At 43.3% G+C, this 22,202-nt stretch overlaps 2 protein-coding genes across 2 annotated transcripts in view; both read left to right on the top strand.

Annotated features, from left to right (window-relative positions):
- The window catches only part of GCN1 (GCN1 activator of EIF2AK4), a 42,157-nt gene extending 40,921 nt beyond the window's left edge, over window positions 1-1,236 (top strand). Inside the window, exon 58 of the mRNA XM_061370582.1 lies at window positions 533-1,236. Coding sequence (XP_061226566.1) covers window positions 533-658 — 126 coding nt within the window. The 3' untranslated portion in view covers window positions 659-1,236. The remainder of the gene's footprint in view (window positions 1-532) is intronic.
- A 5,078-nt stretch (window positions 1,237-6,314) lies between these two features.
- RAB35 (RAB35, member RAS oncogene family) lies at window positions 6,315-21,272 on the top strand. The gene is made up of 6 exons (XM_061370581.1): window positions 6,315-6,402; window positions 10,126-10,176; window positions 10,910-11,033; window positions 17,804-17,928; window positions 18,024-18,148; window positions 18,610-21,272. The coding sequence occupies exons 1-6, from the start codon at window positions 6,351-6,353 to the stop codon at window positions 18,736-18,738; spliced, it is 606 nt and encodes a 201-aa protein (XP_061226565.1). The 5' UTR covers window positions 6,315-6,350; the 3' UTR covers window positions 18,739-21,272.
- The last annotated feature ends 930 nt before the right edge of the window (window positions 21,273-22,202 follow it).

Raw genomic sequence — 22,202 nt, 5'->3', positions numbered from 1 at the left:
GGAGTGCGACATTCCTGTTTGCACTTAAGCCTTCATCAATGTTCTAATGCTCAGCAATGAGAAATAAGCAATACTGATACTGTACAACCTTACAGTTGTAAGTATTAATAAAATACTTATTACAGTATTACTACTACAGTGTAGTATTAATAAAATCAAGGTATTTAACATACCTCCCATGTTTAAGATAATAGCCTTGCTTTCAAATGCCCTTAAGCCTTTACTGTGCTGTAGCTGCCTTAGCTAAGACCGCTAGCTTAGTGCTTTTATCACTTGTATAATCCTACTGCAGTACTAGGGGTGCTAGAGTGTATTTTAGGGTGGACTGCATTGTACATCCACTGCCAGACCTCTTTTCTAAGTCTTAGCAGCTTTTGGATAGTCCTCATGTCTGGAATTGCAAAACCAGATGAAGGACTTGGGTATGTGTGAAAGATTTGAGATAAATACATGTGTCAGGCACTTACATTTACTCTTACTTTGCACAGTGTGTCCTAAGGAATTGGTAATTGGTGGTGTCTTCCTTCCACAGTCAGTTTCCAAGATTCTAGATGCTGCCAGCTTGGAGCTTCTCAATGAAAGCTGCAGGAGATCCCTGAAGAAGCTGGCTGGCCAGGCTGACTCTGACGAACAGATAGATGACACTATACTGACGTGATAAAGCTCTGTAAGACAAGAAAACACTGAACCAACCGCTGCATCAGCATTTCAACTCAAACACCTATTTAAAATGTTTTCATTTTTGAAAATGTTAATTCTGATGGGGTTTCATGAAAAGGACTCCCAGAGAGTATTTTAGTATTGAATACACCAGAATAGCCTTAATTAGACCCACATTAGTTGAAAATTGAGAATTTGGTCCCCTTTTTGAAACAGATAATGCACAAGAAATACTAACCAGTACTCATAAATCCTGGCCAATTGTGAGATGTGGCTAGAGCACATCAGGCTTCAACTCTGGTGACACCTCTTTTCTTTCCAGGGTCTGTGCAAAAACTCCAGTACTGGAAGTATTGTTGCTTTTTCCACAGACCCTGTGAAGCAGGAATAGAACTCAGTGACAATGAAAGCATCGTGTTTTTGTGTACTGCTACCTTGCTGCTTGTGACGGTTCTGAAGACTCAAAATCCCTGTAAAACAAAGTATTTAAAATAGCCTTAGAAACTACAAATGCGAAAGGGGGATTAAATGCAGTCTGTTTGAAGAAGGAACATTTAATAAAGGCTCTGACTTTGATCCTTTTGGTGTAAACTGTTCTTTTTACAAATTCATTTGTCAACAACCTTATACTGTGATTTACTTTTTGGTCCTGCTTTTTCTAGAGCATAGTTTGTAGAGTGGTTTGTGCTGTAATCTATAAAAACCTTTTGCAGAACTGAGGCAAGCTAGGGTTTAAAAGCAAGGCACAACTGACATTTACTGAAATTTTAAGTAATTACTCCTATTAGTTTCCAAAGTATTTTTGACTACAGACAGCTTTATGGTTACTCAACTTGTGAAAAGTCCTCGATTTTTATGCCTTCAAGGGCTTCATAAGGTACTTGGCACTTCCAACACTGAAAGATTTTTTTCTGGTCAGTAGGCTGTACTGCTGCAGGAAAGCAGTATTTTATTTTACCTGGCCATACCCATCTTTTAAAATAATTGTTTTAATTTACTAACACCTTTTCTGTCATTTGATGGAAATAGTGAAAATCTTGCTGCAGAATACAAGTTTTTAGAAAGAAAAATGAGCTTTATATTCTGTGTAATGTAATAGTTAAGTAAGCTTTGCCTATTTTATGAAACTACACAGCAACTGGTTGCACCTGAGAAGCCATAGCAGCAGGATTTGTTGTTTCAAGTGGGTGGGTGGTGTGTTTGTTGGGGGGAATCTTCCTGGCATGTTACTCTGGCTGGCTCAAACCACGATGAAGGGAGAAAACAATACTACACATCATAACATTTGAAAGCATAAAATGCAACCACACGGTAACACACATTCTGTTAGAGGCAATTTACCCATTGCTGTGGCAGTAGCAGCAAACAGAACAATTTATCTTTACCATACTCATGCTCAGTGTGTTACAATCTCGAGTTGGTATTTGGGAGCCCTGTGCTTTGAACAGGTCAAAAGTACAAGAACCTGTCAGATTGTTCACATTATGACAGCTCTCAGGCCCGTGGTGTAAGCTCCTGGCAACAGAGATTTGCTGTAAGGAGTCAGTTGAATACTGCTAGAAGAGACTTGGGAAAACCAGCTGTTTTACCCCTAATCTAAGACAGACTCAGCTTTAACTGAACCGATTTCCATATAATCGGTTTTTATAGCATTGTATAATGGAGGTTCCATAACCTTTCCAGGCCATTTCATTACACCAACTGTCAGACTGTCAGAGCTTACCTTGTGTTTAAATATCTTCCTTTTTCCTACTTGAGTCCACCAGTGCTTGTCCTGTTCCCAGACATTGAAACCAGCTCATTTTTGCAACAACTGCATCATCATGTCAGTATTCTTAACCTTGGATGAAACAAGTTTAGATTTTTAAGTCTTTTCTCATTAATTTTTCACATTTTTGTTCACCATGTTTGTTCCATTCCGATTCATTTTTGCCTTGTGGTGTCCACTGCTGGACCAGGTCTTCCAGGGGAGAATATTACCTTGCAAGCCCTGTGTAACACCCAGCTGTCTAACCCAACACCGTGGGATAGACAGTGTCGGTGGTGTGTTTTAAGTTGTGATTAGCTGTGAAGCCAAGCTACAAAGTTGCTCTTCAGCTATTTACTTCCAGTCTTGTACTTGGCAGGTGACTATTTATACAAGACTGCAGTATCTCCCAGTTGGTCTTACCAAAATTGTATTCTGCTTATTTCATAACATTTCTCTGCATTCTGAAGTGGGTTTTAATTCTGATTTTTGCATTCCATAATACTTGCAGATCTTAAACCACCTTACAACTATGTATTTTGCACTGACTTGGTAATAATCAGAAGTGAAGACTCAAACGCTCTTTTAAGGATCTGGCAGTCTCCGAGCACTGGAATTAGTTTCACCTATCATGAATAAGGTATGTTTTGGGATAACAGGCACAGCACTTAAACCATGCAATGCAAAAACTTCTGTGCTCTGAAACATGTACACAAAGTACATGTTTGCTCATTTTATGCCATTAAAAAATTACTACATAGGTGGCAAAAAGCTCCATGGTTGTATTAGAATCACTCACTTCATCGTTTCACACAGGAAGGAAGGAAAAAATTGCAAGTTCATGTTAAGAATGGCTGTTTGAGCCCCCATCATGGGGTGCTTGGCTTACCTGTTTTATCTCAGATTGTAACTGATGCTCCACATACATATGTGAAAGAAAATCACAGTTAAATAGAGGCCACTTTATTAGCTTGTTAATTTTAGCCAATAAGATCTTTTATTATTATGAGTATTTTGATGATTTGTATTTCACCTTCTATAGTAGCAAATGGAAAAACTCATTTACCTTTCCCAAGAGCAGCTGAGTTTCTGCGCTCAGTTTAGTTTGTTTCTGAGGGAGGAGTAAAAGGTAGGAGCTCACTTGCACTTACTGAGAATATGCTAATCTTTCAATTACAGTGAAACACCGAATTTGGATTTTGATAGCTACTTTTTGCTAAACTATTTATACATTACAATACAATACATCAAGGAGAAAATACCCGTAATTTTCACCAGAACGTGAGATCTGATAAATGGATTGTGCCAACTTGGAGACTAAAGAATTAATTTTTTTCTCATTTCAAATATCTTAAAAATACCAGTTGTCAGTTAAAAGATAATTTTTCCCCACAAGTGACTGTAATAACATGTTTGAACTGTCAAGCAACTGCCTCTGACTGACAGCTGAACTGTGTATATTTCAAGATAAAAAATAGTTTATAAGAGATGTTTAAATCTACAAGGTTCTAAAAATTTCAATGGAAAAGAGAAAAATGTGAAAGCATAAAATAGTAATTTTTTTAGGTAAATCCCAGCAATAAAATAATAATTATAGTAATAATAAAAAGGTACTGTCCATTTTATTAGGTAACATCATGGTGGCTCATACTTCTCACATGATGAGGTTTCATGAGCTTAAAAATAAAGATAATAGGAGTCATTGTCATTGGTGGTTTAAGCTGGTGGTTTGTATGCCGGGTTTAAGTGATCTCCCTGCAGCTACACTGCATCCTTAGTCAACCTGATGCTTGGGGCACACTGGGTTACATGATGGGCAGCCCAAGTGCTTTACTGGGTTGGGTGATACTGAATTGGTGTAGCACTGGGCTGGGTTTGGGCTAGCTGCAAACCCCTTTCTAGCTGGGTTTCTGTGAACCCAAGGCTGTTAAATAACACACACTTATGTCTGTAACACTCCAGCCCTTTTCCTGCTCCTCAGCTACATCATGCGCTTGAGGGTAATGCAGAATGAACTCCAGGATGTAGTGTTCAAAACGTGTGAGTTGCAGAGTGCGTGTGAGATGGAGGTCATCTAAGAGGATTTCAGTATGTGTGGGACTTGACAGGGGTGAGCTCTGGAGGCCAGAATACTTCTTTGAGATTAAGGGAGGGTTTATAATTAAAACCACTGACATTAGCCATACTGCTGATGAGAAGTATTTAGAAGATGCAATACTATGTGATAAAAAAATTAATCTTCAACCCAGACATGCTGTTTTAGCCATACTGGGTTGTTTCCATATGAATTCCATGCAAACTGGACAAATATAACAGTGGAATCATACCACAATATCCTATGCAAAAGAAACAGGAAATTAGAATTGGTCAGAGACAACTGCCTTAAAATATATTCTTAAACCTCTTAACCAAACCCTATTGTATAAATCCAGTCTACAGCTTTTATGTTAAGGGAAAAAGAATACCACTAAAAACTGCTCACAGCTATAGCTGGAAGGCACTTCTGGCTTCCAGCTAGTCCAACCCCTGCTCTCAAAGCCCGGTCAAATAAAGCAGGCTGCTTGGGGCACTGTCTAGGCTGGTGGGACTCCTTCAGTTCCTTTGGATGATCTGTTCCAGTGTTTGAACACCCACCCTGTCACTGACATGGTTTGCAGTGGTGATGTTCCACTGTTTTCAACCTTTTACTTAGGCTTGGGTCCTGTCAAAAAGATCTTCAAAGTAGGTGCATGTTAACAAAATACTTGTGTCAATAAATTGTAAACTGACATTGAAATTTAAATCAACTTAGCTCAACTAAACCATGTCAATATTTTGGCTTGAGTCTATGCTAAACTAAGATTACTTTTAAGACAGATGCAATAGCTAGCATGCTGCCTTTTGTTATTGTGGTTTTATGTATTTATCACCAAGCCTTAATAACCATGAAAGGAAAAAGTAATTGCCATACTCTACATCAAAACCCTGCATTGTTTGATCTCAGGTGTTCGAATACCAGTTAAGAACAAACATTTTTGTAGAAAAGCCATTAAAGAGAAAACCAGCACTTTTATTGTGCTGTGTCCATCTAGAAGAGATCACCTTGTAAGCGATCACAATCTTGCAGTTTGTGGAGTATCTGTGTAACTCGGGCTGTTTGTGTGTCAGACAACGCTAAGAGCTCTGTCTGAAACTGTGAACTTGGCTGTGTTTGGTGCAGGCACCGCTGTTGTGTGTGAGTTAAGGCCTTTCTGAGCCACACACACACTTCTCGATTAAAACCTCTAGGAATCCAGGCTGCCCCGCACAGCCAGGCCTTCATGACACACCCTTGGGCACTTCGTATGGGCTTCCTCACCTGCAGGGTGGGCTCTGATGGTGACTGTCCTTATAGCTGTGCGACTTCATGCTTCGGTGCACAGGTACCTTGCTCAAGAAACCGAACACGTTTCCAGGCGATGCCGTCTGCCCCTGCACCTGCCGAGCAGCGGGGCTAGCGCTGCCTGAAGGCGCCGGGGCTCCCTCACGCCTCTGGTGCTATGTCCGCAGGCCTCAAGCGAATGCCTGCGGGAGCAGAAACGGACACGGCACTGTGTGCCCGAGGGTGAAGGGGAAGCAGGGCATGGGCCGCGGTGCGGCGGAGGAAGGGAGAGAGGGTGGCGCCTTCGGCAAACCCCTTCCCTCACAGCTCCATCATGGCCGCCACGCCTGAGAGCGGGAGCCGGGCAGCTCAGGGGCGCCACCGCCCTTCCCGCGCACGCGCTTTGCGCGGGGGGCTCGGCGCATGCGCGGCCGCGTGCCGGCGCAGCTGGCTGTCCCTGTCTGCGCGGCGCAGGTGCGGGGCAGCGCTGTCAGTTCCGGCTGTTTGTGCGGGAAGTGGATCCGGCCCGCGCCCGCCGGCCCCCCCGCTCCCCCCCCCCCTCCCTCCCCCGAGCCCCGGTCGCTCCCGCCACCCGCGGCCGCCATGGCCCGGGACTACGATCACCTCTTCAAGCTGCTCATCATCGGCGACAGCGGTGAGCGCGGCGCGGCGCGGCCCGGGGGCGGGGGTAGGCCGCTGGCGGGGTTGGCCGCCCCTCGCCTCTGTGAGGGGCCTGAGGGCGGCGGCGGCGGGGCCGGGCAGGGCGGTGTGGGGAGGGCGGTGTCATGGCGAGGCACCCGCGGGGCCATTGCGGCCGGTTCTCCGGTGGCGGGGCTCTGTTGTGCTGTTGGTGGCGGTGGGCTCTGCCCGGGTGGGTCGGTGGGGCTTCCCCCCCCCGCTTTGAATGAGAGGGCGCGTTTGCTTGGGCTTCGTAAGGCGTTATCTGGTGAACCTGCGGAACTGGCTGTCACAGGATATTATGGTAAATAGCTCGGTTGGGGTTAGGAAAAGGAAGATTAGGCACGTACAAGTAAGAGCAGCACCAGTGTAGGTGCTTGCAGCAGCCTTCGCCAGCCGCACGTTTTGAGGGCGCCCGCTAATCTCTTGCTAGGCTGAGGAGGGAATTCCCTTCCCCTGTGACAGGCTGTCCAAGGCATCGATGGGAAAGGCTGGCTGCTCCTCAGCCCTAGGAACCATTGTTTCCAGTGTGGCAACTACTACGTTTTGATACTCTTTTATTATCTTAATTATTCCTCATGGCTGTTTCTGTGCTTGAGCATGAAGTCCCAGTTCTGCAGTTTGTCAGGGATATTTATTTTTAATAAATCCTTCTAGAGCCAGTAGCTTTGTGTATTTCTAGTTCTGGTATAGCATGCAAATACCTAAACCAGTTGTGGGTAAGGGGCAGTTATATATATTTTTGGCAGTTCACCCATGCAGCAGTTTCAGAAACTTCTGCAGGGATAGTCTGTGGACTCAGCCTGTGTCTGGTGCTTTAGTCCAGATGCATAAGATTTGGGACTGGGAAGATTCCTTCCTTCAGTCTGGTTCAGTGTTGCTAACACTCCAACAGCTTAGAGCTTAATTTCCATAAACTGGAGGAGATGGCATCCACCCTCTTCTTATAATAGAGGTGTGGTCCATAAGGCGGCAGGTCCCGGCATGCAGCGAGGCATGGCTCTGGGGTGAAAGTGTAACGTTCTTGGCAGTTGTCACCCCCAGAAGCTTTAGCTGTATGTAAAAATATTCTATTCTATGCTAAACTCTGTCTGCATGAAGGGATCTAACAAGGGAGAAGGGGCCACAGCTTAAAACCATGCGCTTTTGGGAGCCTATGGATTGTTAAAGTCAAGTGCTGCATTCTGAGTAGAACAGTAACTCTGCTGCTTGCTGATGAGTTTCAGAAGTGTTCAGGCAAGATAAACAGGATGGTGAAAACTCTGAGGAGGACTTCTCATTTTAAACAATTAAATGACATTTCTTAGCTGAGTTTTCTTGAGCAAAGTCCCTACAGTGTTTCCAGTGAGAGGAAAGAAGCGAGGACTGTCAGCTTGCCTGTGGTTCTCTGTTGCTGTAATTAAATCTCACCATCCAGTTTGAGTATTGATTTTTCTTTTTTGTTTTTGTATTTGCTAACCCCAACAGGAAGGCTTTGTCCCTGCTTCCACAAAGCAGTTTACTTGCTTTGTTTATTGACGTTTATTCTCTGCAATAGGAAGTGGACTGATACTGGATAAGAAGATTCTGTCTCATCTGCTTTCCCTTGGATGTAAATATGTCAGGAGGGTAGTAGGTTTGTGTGCTTTTAGAACAGGTCATCTTGAAAAGCTGCTGGTGATCTAGGTTGTGCCAAATCATAGATTTAAAAATAAATACAGATGATCTGTGCTTTCAGTACGCTGCTTTAATTCACTCCACCGTTCTGTAAGATAGAGGTTTTAGAAACTGGTGTGGCACAGAAATTTGCTTTTAATTTTGATTGTGCAAAGTCAATAGGCCTTTTGTTTTGTTTCAGTCTGCTGTCTTCAACAAGCAAAGAGGCCCTGCTAGCCTTCTCTTTTCAGATCTTCAAATAACTCTGTGTAGGAGGTGGAGGGTCACGAAGAGTGTGGTTTCTCTGCGCGTGAACAGTGTGGATCAGAGGCAGTGTTTGTTTAGTGAGATCCTTGTCATCGGGAGCATGTAGAACTTCCTGAGTTGAGGAGGTTTCTTTTCTCCAGATGCCTGAGTGCTGAGAGCAGTGTAGACCAGAGAGCATCTGCAGCAATGGACACTCTGACAAAGCAGTGGTCATGTGCAGCCCGTGCAGCTCTGCAGTGTAGCCGGAGGCTGGCTGACGTTTTAAGAAGGTGGTGTGGTCTGACAAGTCTGTGGGTTCCAGCATCTATTTTCTTACTAAGCTGGAGGCCAGTCCTGTTATCCTGCTCGATCAAGAAATGTAGTACTTGCTGAAACCTTTTTTCATTTAAATTATTTTGCTTTAGTTGGCTGTGTTTTGCAGAGGTTTAGCTCTTGTTAAATAGCCAGTGCTTCATTAAAGTCCAAAAACTGCTCTGCTGCTGTTTTTCAGCTCAAAGGTATTGTGTGCAGGCTATAACTTGGTATTTTTTAGTAGCATTCTTTCCTCTTTTGAAGATGTTTAAAAAGATACTGAAATACTCAATGAGAAATGGGCATGGCCTCCCCAGATGTCTGGGGGTTTGAACTCTTTGCAAATGAGACCTGTCTTACTGGAATCATGCAGATGTTTTGAGTTGTTTGTTTTTTCTTTCCTGGTAGCTATCTTCAGATGCCAGCAGCTGCGAACGAGACTTTGCACAGGTCTTCTATTAAGAAAAGCTTGCAGGCTGTATGTCATCAAAATAATTAAACAGCTTTTACCTGAAAAGATTTAATAGATAATCACTCTGGTGAAGTTGAATTTTGTTTTCATGCCATAGCAGACTTCTTTTTTTGGAGGAGGGAGGGAAAGGAGAGGAAGGGACATAAACAGTAGAGATGTTATACAGAGATAACAACTTTGAGGCATTCTGATACCCAGATTTCTCTTGGCTGGGCGGGCAGGAATGAGTTCTTCATGGTTCTTCTCTGAAGCACTGTGAAAAATGCTTCCCTGCGACAGGGTGTGATCGGGGTGCAAACAATCATTTTAGGAAAACCTGGATGAAGTGCTACTCAAAGCACTTAGAGAACTGTTTCACTTTGTCAAAAGGCACAACTTCAGAAAGGTATTTCTCTTTCCTATTAGATGTGGAACAAGCCTGTGTTGGATGGCAATGCAGAACAATGGTTCCCAACTCCTCTGTTTGGTCTAGGCTTCTGTTAAACTGTGGCCGTGATAACATAAGCTTTCTAGTATGAAACCCTAGTCTGGTTGTCAAAAGTAGTCCAAATTCCACTGCTGTTCAGCACGGCATGATGAATGGGAGGTAGGCAGTGATGTTAAGCATGATGTGAAATTCAATAGAGTAGTTTAGAGCTGTGTTCTGAGTGCTTGTTAATTAGCAGGGCATACTTGGGTTTGGATCTTCCTTAGCAAATTCAAGCCTGCTGATTGTAAACTTGCTTTTAGTTATCATTCTTTTATGACCTCTTAGAAGTGACCACAATTCAAAAGCTACTGTTTGAGTTTGCTGAGGGGTGGAGGAAGGTGGGGACATGACTCTGTTGGTTCTGCTGCAAGAAGCATACCAAGCCTTGGAGTGACTGTAGTGTGCTTGATCAAACCTTCAGGGAGAGTACCGAGATGGATGGTACTAGATTCTCTGCTGAGAAAATAGCCTAGTTAGAGTTAAAATGCAATGGATAGGTAAAATACTGTTGTGCTATCTGACCCCCAAGACGACTGTATTCAAAGATCTTGCTTTGTTTGTTGTAGGTGTGGGCAAGAGCAGTTTGCTGTTGCGTTTTGCAGATAATACATTCTCAGGTGAGTGTTTTGTTTACTTCAGTTAAGTGAGATGTTCAAGATCTGCTCCAGTGCTGCTGGCTGCAACGAGTTGTTCTGCATTTACCTACTGATAGCTAGACTAGGAATACATGACGTTTCTAACTTTGTCTCACTGGTAAGCCTGTACAAGCCATCCTGTCTGATCTTCACTTGCAACTTCAAGTCCTGCAGGATTTAAATACTGACATCGTTCCAGAAATAGCTTAGTTTTTTTAGCTTATGCTGTATTCTGTGCAGACTTCCTACTGGACGTTGGGGATTTAGATTGATTGAATATTGTGGCTAAACAACTTATATTTGTGACATAACTAACTGGGAGGAAACCCTATTCAAAATCAATGATTGTAGAAGCATATCAAGAAAAAATTGTCTCAGTTTTCACAAGTGAAATACTTCCATAGTTGCTGTCCATTTCTGGAGGTACTTGGATGCTTACTCTTGACCACCAATGCAATAGAAGAATCATTTTACTTTTTAACACCAAGTTTTGAACTTTAAGTGTACCGTGGGAGAAGCTGCAGCTATTAGCTGCAGATAAAAATACACAGATCAGCGTGACCTGATAGAGCATTTTCAGTGATAAGCAGATAAGGGGGAACCTTGTTCTGCTGTCTAGTGTGAGAGCTACTGCCAAATAGCGTTCAGAAGTGTGCTTTGGGACATCCAAACTAAACAAGAGTCAGGCTCTCACTTAGCCATGTTTTCCCTTCAGGCAGCTACATTACCACAATTGGAGTGGATTTTAAAATCCGAACAGTTGAGATCAATGGAGAGAAGGTGAAGCTACAGATCTGGGACACAGCTGGACAAGAGCGCTTCCGGACTATCACATCAACGTGAGTATAACTGGGCTTTGTGATACGTAGCTTTATGCATGAATCTTGCAGTTTAGAGTTACAGTTTAGATATTTAATGTTGCAGTTGATTAGTTAGTGACAGTTTTGTGGTCTGTCCAGTGGAACTTCTCTCAGCTGTTTTAGAACCAGTAGTGGTGGTGATGATGATGTGTCTAGGTTTGAAACTGGGATTTCAGATTTCCTCATTCTTCTGTGCGTCTCCATGATGGCTTTGTCTTACTCTTCTGCTGTTACTTTCCAAATGGTAGAACTGGAGTTACTTCACTGTTCTGTATATAGCAGAAAATTTGTTTCTGAAGCCTGTCCGAGAAGGTCATAATCTGATTGAACATGTTGCACAAGTACAGAGTGCAAACTCTCTGTCAGTGTTGTATAACTAATGAACAGCTTTGAGGTTGAAGACTAGGATTTCCAATACTTAGTTTTCTCTTTGGACAGATGAATAGTCTTTTAGGACGCTTTGTGTTAAGTTCTGTTGAAGTAGATGCCCACATGAAGTTAACCTTTTCCTTGGTTTGAGTTCAGTTTCATTCTCATTGTCCTTTTGAACAGCATGTGCACAGCTTTTCCTGTTCCTGGAGAAACCACACCCAGAGCTGCAGCCCTGGGAACTGAGAATAAAGTGTGTTTGTAAACTGATTGCATTAAAGGTGGGACTGCTCACTGTGGGACTAGGGAAAGAGGAAGAAATGCACTTGGAAATGGAACTTTCGTTTCCTTTATTAACAAAAATAATAATTCTTGAAAGACCTGGGTGTTTCACTTGGTCTTTCATGACTGACTTCTCTTGTGGTTCTTATTTGAGAGGAGGATTGTTTTCAGCTGATGCATTGGTTAATTTAGGCATAAAAATCATGAGATTGGCTGCATCTGTGTTATATCTGACCAGCTAGAACTGGCAAAATTGAACCTGGTGTGTGCACCGCCCCTTTCCTCTGCTCTTTTATACGGATATTACTGGATTGCTTCCATTGTTTCTTAAGTGTTTGGCTTGAAAAACCTTGGTTGCCTCTTGTTGGGTTCCTGTGCGTGACATCACTTCTTGTTTCGGTGCTGCAGGCAGCGTGGGGCAGGAAGTGGTGAGGGGGAGGCAGCAGTGCAGCGCTGTGGCCCCTGTCAGCTGTGTGCATGGGCTAGTCACAGAGTGCCCCAATTACTGCTGAGTCAGCACATGGCCTTCCTGTTTTCAGATTCCCTGACGCCACTCGGAGCTGCGTTAATGAGCGTTGGTTTGTGGGGCCGATGCCAGCTGGTTTAGAAAGCCATGGTATCCAGCACTGAACAGGGAATACCAGGAAAGGAGGTGAATGGGAATAACTGCCAATTAGAATTTGTGTAGTGTTTTGTTTAATTCTTTGATTAACATTTAAAATAGGTGAGCTGAACTGGTTTGAGGGTGTTTGTGCCATGGCCCATTTGAACTCTGCTACTACTTTCTTTTGCATAGCTTTGTAACAAATTGAGGGGTATTTTACTCCTGGGGGAGTGGAGGCCCCAGTTTTCCTGCTGTAACTCTGGTGAAGTGGTTACAGAATCTACTGTGGTCAGGAAAGAAAGATTTGAACTTTGTTCAACTTTAAGCAAAGAAGTTCCTGTGTCAGAGTGCATTTGAAGCATTGAGGAAAACACTTTGGGAATGCTGGTTATGCTGTTTTGAGGGCTCCTCTTGCTGCTAGCTCAGCTAACTGTGACTGTCTAGCATTCACTGATACTTTTCAGGAGGTGCTTTGGACCCAAGCATATCAACCAGGAGATAACAACATCTGAATTTTAGAAATGGTTCTACCTTTTCTTCATTGGCAAAGTAACGCTGTAACCGATTTGCTTATCCCAAACTGAGTGACAAATCAAGTTACTGTGCTAGTACTTACAAAAGGGCTTGGCTACCAAATCATGGGTGGAGTATGAGTGTGCTGTCAACAGTGTGGTAGTCTTTGTCTAGTCCTTGACTAGATTGAGGCTTAGATTGAGGTAAAGGATATAAAAAGGTGTTCTTACAGTATTACTGTAGGCCAGGAAGTGCCTTTACAGTTAAAGGTAGATTTCAGATTGATGTTGAGCCAAGCCTGGCAAGCAAACCTGAAATTAGAGCCCATCTGGTAATAATAGTAATGGGTTGGAAGTACTGCTGTATAGACCTATAACTGCAAAATGGGAGAGGTGATAGGAGTTAATAGTGGAAAATTGGGAAACGTTAAGGTTGTTCTATTTTGATGTTACTTGACTGCAGCTACAGAAGCTGAAAAACAGAATAAAAGAGAAATCAAGCTGATCTGAAGTATTCTATACAAGTTAAAGAAAACTGAACTGGATCAGAATTTTGGATTGGGAAATGTAAAAGCACTGTTTTTTACTGTCTATTAAATGTGGAAATACTGGGATAGCTGGTGCCTAGTGGGAAGAGAGGCCAAGTTGTGCGAATTTGGTTGTCATGAAGCGTCATGCAAACTCTGAATTTCATGTAAATTCACCAGAGACGTGCCATGGCAGGGTTCAGATGTATTAGCAGGAGCACTTCAGATGCATGAGCAACCAGTTCCTGTACTTGATTTGCTCTTGTAGGACTGCTTTGTCCTGATTCAGGACTGTGGTCTTACGATACAGGCGTTATGTAATAGCTGTCAGATGCTGGCACAGGGTGAATGGTGATAGCAGAGGGGCCTTCTGCCATGTATTTGTGTGCAATGGCATGTCCAAGAGAAGGATAAACTTTTTGTAGTGATAGAATTGCTGTATCTTTTGCAGCAGGTATGAGGGTCCGAAAGACTAAACAACTGGCCTGTGACAATAGATGTGCTTCCAGAAATCTGGAAGAAAGAGGATGAGTATGAAAACATATTAGAAGTCTGTAGGACTGGTTAGAATTCTAGATGAATGAAACCCAAAGAACCATACGTACCACAAATCAGTTAAATATTGGAGAAGATGCTGGATTAAAGGAGTGACCTATCTTTCACATTGGCCAGTTATGTTTATTTTTCCATAAAAGAAATGTATGGGCCCTACTGAACTGATGCAGTCAGTAATGGTCTGGCTCAATAATGCTCTGACTTGCCTACTGTCGTGTTTCATGAAACTGGTTATTATAACTCCAGATGCTAATCTGGGGAAGTATTTACTAGAGGATATCTGAGAACTTTCTTATTGGTATCTTATAGTAGGAAGTACCACAGTGAGTGGCAGAATGTTCCCTTCTGCTTGCAAAGGCAGTCTGCAGAGATGTGAAGAAGAACACAAATGGCTGAAGGACACCAAGAGTTTGGTTAGCTGGTTCTGGAGATTTTCTGTATTAAGTCTGCAGTATTAGTGGGTAATGTCTCAAAGGCAGTAAGCTTATATCGTTAAGCTTCTTTACATATAACTCTGTAGGTAGAACAAACAACTCGGGTGTTTACTTCCATTTAAATGTTAGCATTCTTAAGCCTTTTCCACACCAAAGCTAAGTGTAAACCCTTAGATCTAGGTAATTTTTCAAACCAAATGGAAGATAGTTGACTACTACCAAGCATCCAAGGGCATATACAGGTCAGGTTGGTTGTCTTCCACCTCAGTGGGATGCTTTCATGTTCACTCCAAGCAACTGTTCTGTAGCTTCTGAAGGGTTTTTCTGGGGGGGAGGCATGGGTTGGGAGGTTGGGACTGAGAGCTTAATTTCTCTTTTGCTTTCATTTTTGTGGTCTCCATCTTCCCTAAAATGAAGATAAGGCATACTTTCCCTAGTGTCAAAGCCTCAACTACCTCTTGGTTGCCAAAAGCACAAAATTTACACCTACTCCTCCCTGAATGCCAAAAGCCCCATCTGTTCTCTACTCGCCAAAGCCTACAACTTGTTATAAAAGCAATTCTGCACTGCATCATTCTGAAATTGGAAGTAGGGGGTAGGATAGATAAGACTTTGTTTTCTAATACTGTCCTGCGCTTGAGGTTGGAGAATGTTTGGTGTACTTGTTAAGCCTAAAATGTTTTCTAGGACACAAGGCTGTATCTAACAAGTGATTGAAAATAGCATGAGTAGCTTCTTAAGAAAAATGTGTATTTTGGGGCTTAAGAGTCAAAGACTAAGAAGTAGTCATGGTCTTATCTCTTGTGCTGCTAAAAGGTAACGTCAGCCAATGGAGAAAATGACATTTTAGTATAGATGAGGGGTTGGCAACCTTTCTAGACCGATGTGCCAGGCAATTTTCCCTTCCAAAAATAGAAGCAGTGTGTGCTGATAGGAACTTAGCAGGAGTCAGGGGTTGCTGTCTTGCACAAAGGAGGATATTTCTCCTGAGGTGGCTGGCACTATTAGTGCTTTGTGGCAGAAGCTCCCAGCTCCTGCAGAGTTTTGAATGCCACAGTGGTCTGTGCTGCATGGTCCAGCCCACAGTCCTCGTCCCTAGAAGCAAGCGGCGACTGTGCTGACGACATGTGAGGAGTGGGATCTGTACGTACACGGTGAATGTTATTCTACTCCCCGACATCATATGCTTTGCTTAGAAGAAAATCTAGGTGCGTGGGCAAGGTAGGAGCAGCAGGGTGCTCCGTTGGGTCCTCTGGTTTGGATGACTGGGATACCAGGCTTGGTTTTATGGTGCGCACAGCAGAATGAAGCAGCTCTGCGTAGGTGTAGCTGTACCACTGCATTTCTCTAAAGGCTGAGTGTTGTCTTTGCAAATGTAATGCTCAGTGTTAGGGAGGAAGTGGTAGGTCAGCCTGGGGGTTGGTGAATTGAAAGACTATTAGGTGATATGGGAGAGTTTGAAGGTAATTGGTTTGTTGTTCAGATGTAGAAAAATTGAATGTGTTGGTAGGGTTGGAGAGCTTTCCCTTTCTGATGCTATTGCACAGAGCAGTATTTCATCCAAAATGGTGTGCAGTGCGTGTTAGTGGCAGGAGAAAATGGGTTATTTTGGCACTGTCTGGATTCAGGCTATGGAATATTTTTTGCTCTAAGTGATCTAAGTTACAAAATAAAGTTGAGCTTTTAACAAAGCACAAATGCAGTGCTGTAACAAGTTTTAAAGCTCTTAAAGCACCTGACTGTGAATGAACTAGTGGAAGGTGTCCCTGCCTGTGGCAGGGGTTGGAATTAGATGATCTTAAGGTCCTTTCCAACCCAAACCAGTCTGTGATTCTATGACAAGAATATTTGAAAGTACAGGATCTCTGACGGGCTGGGAATAAGTAATTCTTATTTGAGTTTGTTCTTGCCAAGGGAAGTGAATGTACAGCATAAATTACTGGTAGAACATGCATGGAAGAATTATTTGACTGTCATCTGAAAGTGCCCAGATGAGCAGTAGGAGCAGGCTCTCCTATTTCCATAGAGTATGCATCATATGATAAAGGAGTATTTGATACCCAGTGATTGTCACTGCAAAGTGATGATGTGAGAGGAAAGGGGTGAGAGAGATGAGTGCACTCTGTGGGTGGTTTATGTCTGTGGAAGTTGGTCTTGATGGTTGATACAGACAAGTGGCTTCTGCTAGAGAAGGGATAATGACAGGAGGGTGAGGAAGAGAGAGGGACTGGCTCAAGTGCGTTGGTAGCAGAAGCAGGCCGAAGACTTGAGATCTGAAAGGCAGTACGTTTGGATTAGATTAGAAGGCTTTGAAGCTCAAAGGTGTCCTTGCTGAGTTGGAATAATTTATCAAAGAGGACCAGAGTAGTCACAGTGGACGTCTCTGTAAGTGCAGGGGAAGGAAGAGTGCTGCAAGAGGTGCTTGTGGGAAGAGATCAAGATCTAGAAAGGCTGTCAGAATTTAAGGGAAAACCCTCAATTTCGGTATGCTGAGTTCTGGAACTTGTTTTCTTAAAAATCTTAATAATTTTTAGGGCATGAAAAGGAAAGAATAAAGCTACACCAAATATAAAAACTGGGTGCTGGTGAAGACCTCACTGTCAATGGTTTAAATTACTTTTTTATTTTGGTCAAAGCTGCCTGATTTGCAGTGGGGAGAATACCTGTGAATGTGGCTGAAAACTGAGAAGGTGGAGTTTGCTGGTTTTATATAGCATCGTGGTGCGGATTCTGTCTGCTTTTAGCTGGTTCATGCAGGTGATAATGTTGGAACTTGAATTCAGATTATTTTTCTTGCATGTCAGAAACGTTCATCATCATTTAAAGGTGCTGGTTGCCCGAGACTAATGGGAATAAACCAAAATGAAGCTTATTTTTAATGGCTAAAGGTAGCAGAGCGCATTGGATGCACATATGGAGTTGATCTGTTGAGTAGGAAGGTGCGATCAGAACACAGTCGCTCAATAAGAGAGAATTTTTTTGTAAGCTCAAGAGAACTGTGACTGAGGGCTGGGTATATTTGGAGATCTGCTGAAACCTTGGTCTGTAAATGATCTTTCACAGACAACAGAATGACTGCAAAACCTTGATGCGGCATGTACAGTGTGAAGGTTCATGTCGTAGCCAGTTCCAAGGATGTAGTGGGGGCACCCCGCTACCTTTTCCTCATGTAGCTGAAAGACAGTATTAATCTTTGAAGGTCTTGACAGCCTAAACAGGGAAGTAAACAGCAAACTTTGGACTTCAGAACCTACTTGTATAGACTAAATGAGCAGAGAACTCTGTAGGTTTAGAGGAATAGTGTGTTGTAAAAGAATTAAATGACTCCCAGTGGAAAGAAAATGGGGGCACTAGATTGCAGTAACTTGGGGGGTTGTTGTGAATCTTGTAGAAGCTAAATGAAAGAGAAAGAGCTGAAGTGATACATAGCTTGAGTTAACTTTTGTTGTCTTCTTGGGCTCCACAGGTATTACAGAGGAACACATGGGGTCATTGTTGTCTACGATGTAACAAGCGCAGAATCTTTTGTGAATGTAAAACGGTGGTTGCATGAAATCAATCAGAATTGTGATGATGTCTGCCGGATACTAGGTGAGCTGCTAATCAGAGTTACAGGATCTTCTATAGTGGGCTGATCGGCTGAAGACCAAACTGACTTTTTTCCTTTTCCTTTCTTTTTTTTTTAGTGGGGAATAAGAACGATGACCCAGAGCGAAAAGTGGTAGAAACAGAAGATGCCTATAAATTTGCTGGGCAGATGGAGATCCAATTGTTTGAGACCAGCGCCAAAGAAAATATTAATGTGGAAGAGGTAATGTAATGTGTAGATGAATATAGATAAGACTACATGGGGATATTGTTTTGGAGAAAAGCAAGAATTACATTTTTCCTGTTGAGGAAGAAAGAAAATGCTTTGTACAAGTTGCAAGTGAGTTAGGTAATGTGGAAAAGAGACTTCCAGCTGTGTTTGGAAGAGTCCGGGGAGTGAAATGAGGGAGCCCACTTTGCATTTTCACTAGCTTTTTACAATGCTAACATACTAGATGTGAACTCAAGAAAGACTTGCCACTAGGGAGAATGCTGCTAGGAGGTGCAGTCTTCACTTCTGGCCTCAGTTGCCAAACTGACCTGTTTTCATTTACTCCTTTAGGAAAGGAGATAGTGGTGTTTCTGGTTTAGCTTGGGAGCGGGTACTGGATTTCCACTTGGCCCACAGTTCCTGGGCTTGCCTGAGTTCCTGGCTGATCTGAACTTGCTTGTTTTCTCTTGCAGATGTTTAACTGCATTACAGAGCTAGTCCTGCGGGCAAAGAAAGAAAACCTAGCAAAGCAGCAACAGCAGCAACAGAATGATGTGGTGAAGCTAACGAAGAACAGTAAAAGGAAGAAGCGGTGCTGCTAATGCCCTTTCCCTGCTGCAGAGACTCTGCTCTCAGACAGATCAGCCCCTCCATCTAGACTCGGGCAATTCCACTGGGGCAGGCTTTGGGAGGACTTTCTCAGTTTTGTGCCGTTATTTAAAGATTATTTTTTCTCCATGTTTTCTATCAAGAGGCGCTGGCACCTTACCACTGCAGTGCCAAGAAGGTATCGGATGGAATCTTGCCCCCCTCTCCTCCCCTGCTCATTCCAGTGCGCCTTGTAGACAAGAAGGACGTTGCCTACCAAGTGGACTAATTAACCCAAGAGTTTGTATATAATGTATATTGCTTTAACCAGCCTCGCCTCCCTGTTGTCGCTTTGGCTTCTGCCTTCTTAATGTCAACCAATCATGGACTGCAGAGTGCATCTTTTTAAGGAAATAGTACAAAGTTCTTAATTCGAGTTGGCCCTGGGCTGGCAGCAACTGCTTCCTGGGGCCTCTGGCTTTCCTTTTTGTTGGGCTCCAGGCTGGTGACTGGTGCCCCTGGGGCCTGTGGCTTCACCTGGAGCTCCAGGCTTTTACTGGGGCTCAGGCTTTGTTTTTCTAGGTACCAGGATTGCAGGTGTTGCTGCTGGAGCCTGGGGTTTCACTTCACCAGCCCCTGGGCTGGCAGCTGGTGCTGCTGCTGGGGCCTTGAATTTCAGTTTGCCATGATCCAGGTTTGTGGCTGGGTCCTTGGGTTTCACCTTCTTGTGCTGCAGCCCAGCTGTACCTGTGCTCTCCTTTAGTTTGTATCAAGATACTGAAAACCAAACTGACCTGCAGGAGTGGGAGTTATTTGGATAAAACATTTTTTGTTTTTCTTTTTTATTTTTAAAGCAACTGTTTTGACCTCTGCTTCTGGTTTGCCAGGGTGTAAGTGAGGGTCCATTTCTTTTGAGAACAACAAAAACCATGTGATTCTGCCAAAAAAACCCCAAACTTCTTCTCATTGCCCTGTCCACAAATAGGCAATCCGGACTGGAATGTGAATTTTGGTGGCAAAGCTTTTGTTTTTTAGAGAGAAGAGGCATGAAAATAAATCCAGCTGTTTTGGATTTATTTCTGAATATGAAAGCTGCTGCAGGATCATTCCCAGGATTCTTCTGTCAGAAAGGAGGACTGCTGTTTAAATGTAAGGAAATAGAAAGCTTGCTTGCTTGGGTTATGTGGTGGTGGAGGATCACCCTTGGAAACAAACTGGTCTCCCTATGCTCAGCAGTGTTTTCCTGTCCCTTGTTGGCCTTTCTGGGAAAACAAGGGCTCAGTTCATCAGCCGGAGTAGATGTAGTTCAAGGTGGAGAGTGTGTGTGTGTGTAACTAAAATATCAAATGTTGGGCTTGAAGTACATGCTCAGCACCTGAATAATTGCCTAAATAATAATAAAAGGTTGATTATTTTTTTTTTCTTCTGAAAATTACTAAAAGACATGGAAGGTATGACTTCCTTTAAGGCCTTTGAAGGTGGACGTACTCAGTTTCTCAGTAAGTGGCCCTATGGAATCGCTGGCCTTGGTTTGGTAGGGTGTGATTCACCAGTGTCCATGAGTTTTGAATCAGCCTACTTCTCTCCCTTCCTCCCCCTTCCCCAGGAGAGGCTAAATTTTAAGTCACTTACTTTGCCTGCATTGTTTTAGATTTTATGGGTTGTGGTAAGAGCCCTGATCATACAATCACATCACAATCACTTTAAAGACTTTTAAAATGCAAACAATGAATGTGTAACACGTGGGGGTTTTAATCAGTTCAGGTGCTGGAGTATGTATCCAGCTGCCTTCACCCATCTCTTTTCTTCACATATCTTTTGTTGGTAACCCAAGAATAAGAACGAGCTAGGATGTATTGCTTGTGTGAGCTCTTATAATGGTAAGACTTGGGCAGCTGTGGAAGGTGGTGGCTGCAGTTACACCAGTCCATCCTGTCTGCTCTCTGGCGTCAGATGTGGCGTGTGCCCAAGGGAGGAGCTGGGTCAGTCCTCAAGGCCTTCCTGTTGGGATGAAGCTGTCCTCTGATGGTTACCCCTTTCAGATTAAAGGGCCCAGCTGCATTACTCTGGGACTCGTGGTAGTGTGTGTGCAGATCTAGGAGGGAGTAACTTCATATAGGCAGAAATAAAGAAAATGTCTGAATTTACTGGAAATGATGCAATAAAATGAGGAAATGGTGCACCCAAGGCTGGAGTGTTCTTTTATATGGAAAGATTGGTCCTCTTTGAGTCCAGGTCTGCATGGCCGCAGTTTGAACTTTGCCAATCCAGGTGTTCAACTTCCTGGCTTAAAGTGGGATTTATTTGGTTTTCATCTTCCCTCGAGGTGGCTGTAGAGGAGCAGTTAGCTCTGCTCTCACCACTGAGGATTCACTTGGAAGGGGTGGGGACTGTGTCTCTAGTGGTGCTGATGTGAAGTTTCCTAACTGTTGAGCAATGGAATGTCTAACTGGTTTGCTAGGATTATTTCTGTAATGAAAGTTTCTAATTATGCTTTTTAAATAATTTTAAAAAACTAAAAATAAAGGTTACAAGCTGCCAAATCTTTTTCGAGGCTCTGTTTCCTCTGCTGTCCAGCATCTGGAGGTGCAGGGTGGCAAACCAGGGGTGAGCTCTTTGGCTTGTGTGTAGAGGGTTTTTTACCTGGGAGGGGGGCATTGGCAAATCCACAGTTCATGCTTTCAGATGTCTAGTTGCTGTTCTAGTTTGAGATGTGGATGAAACAGTAAGCCGGAACTGGTGACCTTATTTTGGTGGGAGATGCTCATGATTTTGCTATAATCTTTTGTCTTTCTGTTCAAGATGCATTGAGTGAGCTTTGAAAGCTTCTGCAAGGCAGCAGGGGTCTGACCCCAGGTTTATTTGGTGGAGTCTGTCCTTGTTTCCCAGGGAATTAACGTGTTTCTGTGTAGGAACCATGCAGCCGTTGCTGTGCTCATTGCCCTTTTAGCACTTGCTTACCCCTTCCCACCTCTTGATGTGCAAGCAGGCTCTTGAGGGCAAGTGCTTCCTCCTGGAGAAGCGTGATGGAGTTGTGCTGTGGAAGGTGCCTTTTCTTCTGTTCGTGCTGTTTTGGTATGACTGTGTCGAGCGGGATCCTGAGGAGGAGGTGTGGATGGTCTGAACTGCAGCTGGTGCAAACTGGAGGTGTTTTATCGTCCATATCTGTTTCGTGGCTAAACCCATTAAAAGTCTGAGTATCTCTTTGTATAAGGCCAGTAAATGGTACAAATGGCTGGAATGTGAAGATTCACAAGCTCACCTTTCTATTTTGCTGTGTGGCAGGAGATGTAAATGTTTCAAATGCTTTTTTTTCTCCAGGACTGTTCTCTTCTAAACACAAGCAAGTGCTTCTCATGGCTGAATTTCCTGGGCTGCTGCTGAACTGAAGATGCTTTTGGGTGTTAAGATGACAGTTCAGAAAGTGAGCTTGTTCTGCAGCTAGGGAGGATAAGCAGTGACTCGAGAGCTGAGACAG

This window comes from Neopsephotus bourkii, unplaced genomic scaffold (assembly GCF_033783945.1).
Source record: "Neopsephotus bourkii isolate Nb327-2 ecotype Australia unplaced genomic scaffold, CSIRO-AGI_Nbou_v1 NB_1542, whole genome shotgun sequence".
Taxonomy (NCBI): domain Eukaryota; kingdom Metazoa; phylum Chordata; class Aves; order Psittaciformes; family Psittacidae; genus Neopsephotus; species Neopsephotus bourkii.
This window is presented reverse-complemented; position numbering and strand designations above follow the sequence as displayed.

Bases quoted from the DNA above. Each gene is read 5' to 3' on its own strand.
- RAB35 (XM_061370581.1), top strand. From the start codon at position 6,351: ATGGCCCGGGACTACGATCACCTCTTCAAGCTGCTCATCATCGGCGAC. The intron at 6,403-10,125 runs GTGAGCGCGGCG...TGTTTGTTGTAG, and splicing joins GCTCATCATCGGCGACAGCG to GTGTGGGCAAGAGCAGTTTG. The intron at 11,034-17,803 runs GTGAGTATAACT...TGGGCTCCACAG, and splicing joins TTCCGGACTATCACATCAAC to GTATTACAGAGGAACACATG.